At 49.6% G+C, this 10,466-nt stretch overlaps 1 protein-coding gene across 1 annotated transcript; it reads left to right on the forward strand.

The window, feature by feature from the left end:
- Positions 1–7,971: 7,971 nt before the first annotated feature.
- Positions 7,972–10,080, forward strand: LOC123497605 (uncharacterized). The gene is made up of 2 exons (XM_045234228.1): positions 7,972–8,919; positions 9,985–10,080. The coding sequence occupies exons 1-2, from the start codon at positions 7,972–7,974 to the stop codon at positions 10,078–10,080; spliced, it is 1,044 nt and encodes a 347-aa protein (XP_045090163.1).
- The last annotated feature ends 386 nt before the right edge of the window (positions 10,081–10,466 follow it).

Below are 10,466 nucleotides of genomic sequence, written 5' to 3' on the forward strand. Positions count from 1 at the left end.
CCGTGGGTTGGAGCGGCGTCGTGGGAATCGCGAGTGGCAGTGGATGAAATGTGATGGTCGCCGTAGTTGAACTTCCATGGACAAGCTGTCATGTCTACGGACACATGCCTTGCATACCGATCACTGGAAGGAGTAGTAGTAGAGAAAGCTAGGGCGATAAATAGTTCTGTATAGTCAAGCGGACACATGCTACTACTTGTTTCAAAGACATGCACACCATCGAAATAGTCCATCTATATCGATATACACAGAGAGGGAATATTTTTTTACAAGAGAGGAAATAGTTCATCCATCCATAATGCCCTGCTGCTGGTGCAGCTTCTTCTTCTTCCTCTTCCTCTTCCTCTTCCTCTTTCTCTTCCTCTTCATCTTCCTCTTCTTCGTCCTCTTCTTCTTCCTCATCTTCTTCGTCTTCCTCTTCTTCGTCCTCTTCCTCTTCCTCTTCTTCGTCTTCTTCCTCTTCCTCTTCCTCTTCTTCTTCCTCTTCCTCTTCCTCTTCTTCGTCTTCTTCCTCTTCTTCTTCTTCCTCTTCTTCCTCTTCTTCCTCTTCCTCTTCCTCTTCTTCTCATTTTCTGTGGGAGACGGCTTCGCAACAAGCTCTCTGGACCTTGCAGCTATCTCGAAACTCACACGGGCATCGAGGGCAGCACATTTTATCCGCTCGTACGTCAAGGGATAATTCTCCCATCCAGACGACCTTAATGCCAGCGTCTCGTCACCCTTCTGAAGATTTGTTCCGAGCACAAAATTTGCTACGTCGAATAGGGATGGTGTCGGTTTATCACAATCTTCTACAGAAATCTTTATTTTGGTTTGTACGTTAGCGATGGCTGCCCCACAAAAGTATATGTCCTCCTGAGACAAGAAATCGTGAAGCTCACCTGGTATGGAGGGAGTGTGTATGATGTGATACACCAAAACATCATCTTCGAGGCATGGCTGAAGGATGGCGGCATGTTGGATCTTCCCAGTGGCACACTCCGTGTACTCTGCGTCGAGACTGATGACCTTCATCTCCACCTTTTGGAGGGAGTTGGATACATTGTTGATCCACTTTCGAACAACCCTTGGGTGGTCGGTGACTGTGGCAACTATGGTCAACGAGCCTTCGGCGAGTCACTATAGTAGTAGTAGTACACTTGATGGTCAAAATACTATTATTCATCCGGTCCTCACAGTGAAGTGACAAGACCCTGCGTGTCCGGGTTACCAAAGTCAGCCTCACCTTGTGCACTGTGCAGTCACTGTCACCGCCGCTGTATAGCATGCCTCGCCTCGTCTCCCTCTCCCCTAGCACCACTCCTTCTCCATCTCCGTCTTGCCGGAGATCCTGAGGTCACTCTTCATCATCTCACTGTGCCCCCGCGTACCCTCGCCTCGCTCGCCTCCCCCAGTACCACTATTCCCTCGCTAGCCGCTCCAGCACCGAGAGCCTTCTCACTACAAAAAAAGACACATCCGTGACATTTTGGGCCGAACGAATTTTTTTTCTATCATGCTTATGACACTTCTATGACGATAATTGTGACAAAACCCGGTATCATCATAGATGTGGTGGGGTCCTACTTCTATGACAAAAAATCATGACAGAAAATGGGCTTTTCGTCCTGGGCGGGCCGGAGACGCAACTGCATGACATTATTTTGGCCGTCCATGATGGAGAAAACCGTGGTAGAAGCGAGGGCGAGGAAAATATCGGGGGAGTTCCCGATTACGGTGGGTGGTCGGGGGCCGAGCGATGCGCGTTTCTCTCGTACGTATACGCGTCTGTGCGAGGCCTTGCGCTCTAACTGAACCCCAGCGAGGCGTTGGGCTCTAACTGAACCCGAGCGATTGCACTGCAGGCTGCGCGTTACTGAACTCGAGCGATTGATCGATCCCTTGCTGTTAACTGAAGCCGAGTGATTCCTTCGCTATTGCTGCTAACTGAAGCCGATCGAACACTGCTGCCTCCTTTCCTTGATGAACAGTGAGCGTTGTTAGGGGGGTTGGATGAACAGTTCCCGGTGGGGGGTTGGATGAACAGGACCCCGTGGTAGTAGAGGTCGTTGCCGCTGGATGAACAGGACCCCGATCGATCGAGCTGGTGGATGAATAGGACCCTGTGAAGGGCTGGATGAACAGGACCCCATGGAGGGCTGGTTGAACAGTAGCCGGTGGAGGGCTGGTTGAACAGTAGCCGGTGAAGGGCTGGATGAACAGTAGCCCGTGGAGGGGTGGTTGAACAGGACCCCATGGAGAGGGCTGGTTGAACAGAAACCGATGGAGGAGCGCGTGGTGGAGGCTAGATGAACAGGAGCCCGTGGATAAACAGTCACGGTTGGAGGCTTGAGGAGGTCAACGGTGGATGAACAGGAGCCCGTGGAGGCAGTCGACGGTGGATGAACAGTATCCCGTGGAGGCAGTCAATGGTGGAGATGAACAGTATCCCGTGGAGTCCCGTTTTGCGGTACGCCACACCCCTCCCGATGAACAGGACCCCCATTTCGACCGTAGTGCTCCAACACAAGTCAGTTTCCTCCGATTTGCGGTACGCCACACCCCTCCCGATCAACAGGACCCCGTTTCGACCGGAGGAGGTCCATTTCCTCCATTTTGCGGTACGCCAGACCCCTCCCGATGAACAGGATCCCGTTTTGACCGTGGCCGGTCGAACACAAGGCCGTTTCCTCCGTTCTGCGGTACGCCAGGCCTCGTTTCCATCGGCTGTTCCGTCCAAGCCGGTTGGCTCCCGATGAACAGCACGCGTTCCGTTGCCTCCCGATGAACACGACGCATTTTGTTGCCTCCCCATGAACACGACGACGACGCAGTTTCTCCGTTCCGACCCATCCATGTACACGAGCCATGGCCGTACGTATGCACGAGTAGGCGTTCGAGACCCCGCCCGTATGTACGTACGTGGTCGTATTTACTTTCTTGCACCCTGACCGTTGTACGTACGTGTACATGCTACGTGTGCGCCTCTACTACGACATGTGCCCTTCCTTACACGGCCATGGTTCATCGCTGCAGCCTGCAGACAGACCGATCATATGTACGTACACGTTCGCGACCAGAATGACAACGCTACGTACGCTTCGACTGGGTGGGTCCCGACTGTCAGGCACTTCCTTGCGTGCGAAGATGTAGCTAATGGGTCCCAGCAGTCAGGGGGGTAACGTTTTTTGTGAAATACGGTGGCCCGTCCGGTGGGTCCCTGCTGTCAGGTGGAGGAATCATCATATTTCGCGTAATAAGGAGGCACTTCCTTGCTGTGGCCGTGGACCCAGCTGTCAGCCTCTCCACGTACAATACTCTTCCGATGGAAGTCGTTCGTTACCACGTTGACCACGCCGCGCCAAGAGCACCAGGGCGGTGGACGACGGCAAGACCTAGGAAGGGGACGACGCGGAGCCGGGGAAAACGCGGTAGTGGATGCCCACGCGGAGAGGAGTACGAGGGATCACTGATTCGACTGCGATGTGAGGCTGCCGTCGCCGCAGGGCCTGGCCAGCGGTGGGAGTGGTAGGGGGCGGTGAGGCATCCGCGGCAGCACAACGGCCACGGGAGGCAGGAGCAGGCGGCACGACCGGCGCTGCTTTGGGCGGCTGGAGCAAGAAGACCAGAGGTTGAAGAATCACGACGGCCGTTGGATGGACATCGTACTGTCATTGCAGCTAGAATCGTTTATATTGACTAAGTTGACAAAGCCCTTGGTACGCGTCAACTTAGTAGGCCCACATGTCAGCCTCCAAAACGGTGTGCCCCAGATGTCAGGGTGAGGAATAATTTTTTGGGCGGCTGAAGCTAGAATATCCGAGATTGAAGAAGAAGCACGACATCTGTTTGCTGGACATCCAACGGCCACTGCTGCTAGAACCGTGTGTTGATTATAAGTTGACAAATCCTTGCATACGTGTCAACTAACTTTTTTTAGGGACGCGTCAACTTAGTAGGCCCACAAGTGTTTGACAGAGAACTTATAGCCCATTTGCGATTTGTAAAATGTACAACCCATTTTAGAATTTTAATGGAATTTACTACAACCTATTTACGGTTTGTTAAAACTACAGCCCATTTTCTAGCTAGGGCAATGATTAATAATTTCAACCAACCGTTCAAAACAGAATTCAATAAAATTTCCCACATTTTGATGGGATCCGAAATAATTTTATCCCGAAATTTCTAGTCAGATTAAATACAATTTCAATATAAATTTGTATTACGTAAAAATCCAACGAAACATTGCGCGCGCAACAATTAATGAAATTAAAATTTTCAAAATCCAAAAGTAATATTTTATAAACTAATTACGTGTTTGGTGCATGTTTTTATAGTTACTGCCCAGTTTTTATAATTACATCTCATTTATTATTTCTTAAAGCCCATTTTCTTGTGAAGTCTAATGCGTCCCTCCGAGGAAAGATTTGCAGCCCAGCGGGGCAGAGAATAACGAGTTGACCCGGATTGTGTACAACTGTCGGCCCAGTTGCATTGCTGATGTTGAAAAAAGGCCTGTGTAGTACAATACAACCTTACATGACTACTCAGCCCACATTCAGCGACGCCGGAAAGGCCCAAACAAGGCTTCTGTACAACTTTTTGAAGTTACTGAGCTCAATTAATAACTTAAGAAAAAAATTAGAGTACAGTGGAACCTAATTAAAAGCTGTCACGAGCAAAGAAATAATTCAACGGGTCCCACTTGTGCATGTGTGCGTGTGTGTGTTTGTGTTTGTGTGTGTGTGTGAGAGAGAGAGAGAGAGACCCATCGGTTGATGCTCACAAATACATCTTTCAGCCATATGCATTGATGATGCTCTGTAAAAACTTATATAGTTGACACAATCATATAGAACATCATAGCACATTGAACTTGCATACAAAAATTTCACGCAGGCGGCACAATCAGGGTGGAAATAGTGGATCACTACGGGTAGGCTATGTTGAAACCAACAAACTCGTACATAATGGTTCATCGTCTTTATCAATGACGGGGAAATATCTTGAATGTTGTGCAAAGAAAACAGACAGACAACACAATATATAAGTTCTGCTAGAACATTAAGTTGACGTACAACCCTTTCTAAAAAAAGTTCAGGTAAAAAATAGAACATGTCACAATCAAATGTACTGGCACATCAGTGCTTCACACCCATAGCTCGGATTTAACTAGTATCTGACAAGATTCAGTTGTTACCTCAAATTAGAGCACATCCAGGCAGCCAGCCCTGCCTCTTCTCCCAAAGAAGCAGTGGCCTCCGCCGCGCGATGGAGTAGGCCCTGTGCCATCCATCGTTCCGAGCAACACGGGGAAAGATGATACGTCTCCAACGTATCTATAATTTTTGATTGTTCCATGCTATTATATTATCTGTTTTGGATGTTTAATGGGCTTTAATATACCTTTTTATATTATTTTTGGGACTAACCTATTAACCAAAGGCCCAGTGCAAATTGTTGTTTTTTGCCTATTTCAGTGTTTCGCAGAAAAGGAATATCAAACGGAATCCAAACGGAATGAAACCTTCGCGAGGATCTTTTTTGAAACAAACACAATCCATGAGACTTGGAGTGGAGGTCAAGGAAGCCACGAGGTAGGAGGGCGCGCCCAGGGGGTAGGCGCGCCCCCACCCTCGTGGGCCCCTCGTAGCTCCACCGACCTACTTCTTTCGCCTATATATACATTATACCCTGAAAACAACGGGGGGAGCCACGAAACCCCACTTTTTCACCGCCGCAACCTTCTGTACCCGTGAGATCCCATCTTGGGGCCTTTTCCGGCGCACTGCCGGAGGGGGATTCGATCACGGAGGGCTTCTACATCAACACCATAGCCTCTCCGATGATGTGTGAGTAGTTTACCACAGACCTTCGGGTCCATAGTTATTAGCTAGATGCCTTCTTCTCTCTCTTTGGATCTCAATACAAAGTTCTCCTCGATCTTCTTGGAGATCTATTCGATGTAATTCTTTTTGCGGTGTGTTTGTCGAGATCCGATGAATTGTGGGTTTATGATCAAGATTATCTATGAACAATATTTGATTCTTCTCTGAATTCTTATATGCATGATTTAATATCTTTGCAAGTCTCCTCGAATTATCAGTTTGGTTTGGCATACTAGATTGATCTTTCTCGCAATGGGAGAAGTGCTTAGCTTTGGGTTCAATCTTGCGGTGTCCTTTCCAATGACAGCAGGGGAAGCAAGGCACGTATTGTATTGTTGCCATCGAGGATAAAAAGATGGGGTTTATGTCATATTGCTTGATTTTATCCCTCTACACCATGTCATCTTGCCTAATGCGTTACTCTGTTCTTATGAACTTAATACTCTAGATGCATGCTGGATAGCGGTCGATGTGTGGAGTAATAGTAGTAGATGCAGAATTGTTTCGGTCTATTTGTCACGGACGTGATGCCTATGTTCATGATCATGCCTAGATATTCTCATAACTATGCGCTTTTCTATCAACTAGCATAGTGGCCCGCTCGATGCGCGGGCTAAGTTTTTTTAACTTAAATTTTAAGAATAATTGTGGCGACATATTTTAAGAATTATAATTTCTTAAATTTTGTTCATTGATGCTTTATTTTTTATTGATATATGAATATATTGGTGCTAGTTCATCCTTCATTTGCTAATTATTCATTCCATAATAATTGTATTTTTAAGATCGATTGTATTTTTTATTATACCTTTAAACTATAGTTTTATTATCGACTGCATCATTCAAATTATTTTTGTATATTTTTGCAAAACATTTTTATTATGTTGTTTTTTATGTAAAGAGTAATTTGTTAATGGCAGTTGGAATATTTTTGTATTGTTTTTTTGTTGTTGTGAGAAATCGGTTTACATTTTGAGATCGATTATTTGTTTATATAGACTTGCAGCATAGTAGCAAGCGTAATCTTTAGTATCTTTACTGTGTTTTAAAAACAGATCATATGTAGACATATTTTAGTTGTCAGATACTCTCAAAATTTCTAAATTTAAGTCTTTTTATATATTTTGATACGAACTACATACATATGTATATAGACATATTTTATAGTGTAGATTAACTCATGTTGCTTCATATGTAGTCCTTAGTGGAATTGGTAGACTTATATTTAGAAATGGAGTGAGTAGATTTTTTTAGGGTGTACTAATATGAAATGGAGTGATTACTGCTATTGTTTGTTTGCTTCCGTACACGTACACCCAACAGTACCAAGGGCGCCTTACATTTTGACGTTAGATTGTTTCCTCACAGTTTGTACAGTACGTTGCTCTGAAAAACAAAGTTTCCATAGTACGTAAGTGGTCTCATGGGTCTCACCAGCATTACTCTTCACTTATCCATTCTGTAGTCTTCTAGACTTCTCCGGCCGTTCTTTCTTCACACAAGTGAGAATGTTTTTGGCCGATCCCCTTTCTTCTTTCCTTCTTTTCTTCTCAGTGAAAATTTGCTACTGCTGGATAGTTCCCATCTACATTCCTCCTATCCTGAAGCCACCCCCGCATCTGGTGCTTCCACAGGGCGCCCATCGACGGCGGCTAGTTTTCCTCCTCATACACCTCCTGTAGGTTGGTAAATGGGGATCTGGTGCGCCAGTTAGGAGGCGAGATGGTTGATCTGCACGGTGCCGTTGATGTTGTGGTCTGTGCAATTGATTCGGTGATGGATTTCATCTCCCGCAGGTCTGCAATTTTCTTGGATCCAGCTTTAGTATGAGGATGGTAGTGTTTAAAATAATGTGTTTGTTATTTTTGTTGATATTACCTCACTATTGATTTCTTCACTTGTGAAATCACCATCTGTATCATTTCCTTCCTCTTGTACCTGTAAGATATAATGTGGAAATTTAACAATGTATTATGTAATGCATATATAAGATGAAATGGATCAGACGCCGAGACACAAACTAATTTACGTCAGGGTCAGCATTTTCTCTGAACCACGAAAAATGCAACCACTGTGACGTGGGGCAGAACGACTGGTGGAGATGGCTCTCTCCTCGCTCCCGCTCCCGTACCCCTCCTCCGCCTCGCCATCGCTGCCGGCCACTCCTCGGCCGCTCGGTGCTCTCCTCGCGGGCGTTGCTGATCCTCTCCCCTGCCCTCGATACGTCCTTCTCGCTCAGGACTCCCTGCGTCTTTTCCTTGGTCTCGGCGATGCGGACAAGCTCCAGCTCCCCGAGCCTGGCTTCGCTTCCGGCTCCGGCTCGTCGGAGCACCTGCTCTGCCTTTCTGTCTCCTCGACCAAGCTATGGTTCGACGAACTGCTGGCCAGCGCTCTTCTGCAATCCTTCATTGGCGGATTCGCTGATTCCTTCAATGTCCGTCTTCTACACTCTCAAACCTTCCTCTTCTCTGTCTCGCATGCGACTTTGGTTACTGCTATTCTTGGCCTTCGTCCCATCCATCGGAGACTGTTCTCGCTCTCCTTCAGCCCGTTCTTGCCACCCGAGCCCTCTCCCTCGGCTCTGGCTGTCTCCTCTTGCAAACCCTTGACGGATGTCCTCCTGCTGCACCACGCCACGGCCACAAAATTCGAAAATGCTGCCTGGGCCAGGCTCAAGTCTTTCGTCACAGTTCCTTCTGCGCCGGCCCCGCCGGCTTGCCGCTTGCGGGTTACTTTCCTCCAGTTCCCCTTTGCGGTTTCGCAGCAACTGTGCAACCTCATCCTCGCTTGCCTGTTCGGCGGAGTCCCTTCGCAGTTCCACGCTGCTGAGGAAGCGGAAGACGAGTTTTCCTTCTCGGTGGCAAATCGGGGTGTCGCCGACCTCGTCATCTCCTTTGGTGCGCTCCGGCGACCTGGGATGGACGTTCATTTCTCCATCCCTGCGTTGCCTTTCAGCAGGAGCGCTCCGGCGGCGGCCTCTTCCAAGCCTGAGAGGCGCACTCTTCCTCAGCCTGGATCTTTGACAAGCTTGCCTCAATCACCAGTTAAGGTTAGTCCATTACGGCATGGGTTTAAGTTTTGTTCCTTCATCCTGCGCAAATTCAAAGTTGATCTAGTTCCACTACCTACCACCACTCCTGATCCCAAAACACACACCTTGCTTTGGATAAGCTTCTTTTCAGCAGTAGCAAAACCGAGTGCGTTTTTGGTTAAACTTGCCCTCGACCACTTTTTCGCTGGGCGTTCTAGCTTTATTGTTATGCATTACCAGGAGTGTTTCTTCCTTACTCTAGTGTCGTCGGATGAGGTCAGAAACGAGCTCGTCAAAAAGTCTCCGGTTTCTTGTCCTGGCATTACCCTAGCCCTCAGCCGCTCCCTCCAGGCGGCAAAAGCATATGCGAATTCAAATTCTGAACCGCTGCGTCCCCCGGACTTGGCTGCCAAGGAAACAACCGAAACCACTACTACTCCCTCGATTCTGGGGACGCCACACTCTGTCCTTCCCCTTCCTCCCGTCACTAGCCTAGTCCAATTGTTTTCTTGCCCGGCGCAGACAGCCAAGGCATGCACGCGTGCTGACGCGCGCGGCGCTGCCTTGCCCGGTCCAATCCCGTTCCCGCCTCCCAATGCCCCCCGCCTCCCGCTTCGCTCGCGTCCCCCTCCGTACCCGGCATGCAAGCATGCGACGTACCTCCCCGTCCTCCTCCTCTGCCAGAATTAATGGCAAACCTAACTACCTCCCCCTCCTGCGTAGACCCAGCCTGTGAGCTCACCCTCTCTACGACCCCGGTCCATAAGCGAAACGACGTGAACCGCGGCCCTGCTCTCTGCCCTCCCTATGCAAGCCCTACCCCAAACCCACTCGAGAGCTCGCCGCTCACCTCTTCGCCCTCATCCACGCTCCCCGAGCCAAGTCCCATCGCCGCGGCGCCAGTACCTGCTCCCTCCTACCGCGACGTGATGCTCTCTCCCCAAAAAATGCAGCGGCGCCCCGCTCCCAGCCCCCGCTCGCCCGCCGCGCTCTCCGCTCCCCCGCCTCTTTATCAGCGACCTCACCTCACCACTCCCCCCCGCATCCGTTCTAGACCTTTGTGTTTTGGTTGCCTTGCTCCAGACCACCTTGTCCAAGCTTGCCGTGATCCCATCCGCTGCTCTCGCTGTGGTGGTTCTGGCCATCGTAGCTACCAGTGCACCTCCAACCTCCCCCTAGCCCTCCAACGCCTTCGTCTCCTCCACCGAAACCCTCCCATGGCTGACGACAACCCCAACGTCCTCGTCATCGGCTCCCACCGCCTCACCCTGCTGCACCCCCTCACCACCTCGCCGTGTTCGCCTCGCTCTGCCTCGTCGGACGACGACTCCGCTCCCCTGTCCCAGCGTGGATCCCCGCGCCCCAGCCACGTCTCTGCCGCTGGCAGGGACGACACGGTGCCGGACGCGGCCTCCGGCATCCGCGGGCCAGTCCGCCCGCCCTAATCTGCTTCGTCCTCGGCCTCCTCTCCTGGCCGCGCGCACTCTACGTATCCGGACATCTTCGTCCCCTCCGGCCTCCTCCACGACGTTGGGCACTTCTGCTTCGCCCACCTAGACCACGTC

The sequence above is a fragment of the Aegilops tauschii genome, chromosome 3 (assembly GCF_002575655.3).
Source record: "Aegilops tauschii subsp. strangulata cultivar AL8/78 chromosome 3, Aet v6.0, whole genome shotgun sequence".
In the NCBI taxonomy this organism is placed as follows: Eukaryota; Viridiplantae; Streptophyta; class Magnoliopsida; order Poales; family Poaceae; genus Aegilops; species Aegilops tauschii.

What these genes read in the sequence shown, in the direction of transcription:
- LOC123497605 (XM_045234228.1), top strand. Translation starts at nt 7,972, where the DNA reads ATGGCTCTCTCCTCGCTCCCGCTCCCGTACCCCTCCTCCGCCTCGCCA. An exon ending in TGCCTCAATCACCAGTTAAG is followed by an intron (nt 8,920 to 9,984) that starts GTTAGTCCATTA and finishes GCCTTGCTCCAG; the next exon opens with ACCACCTTGTCCAAGCTTGC.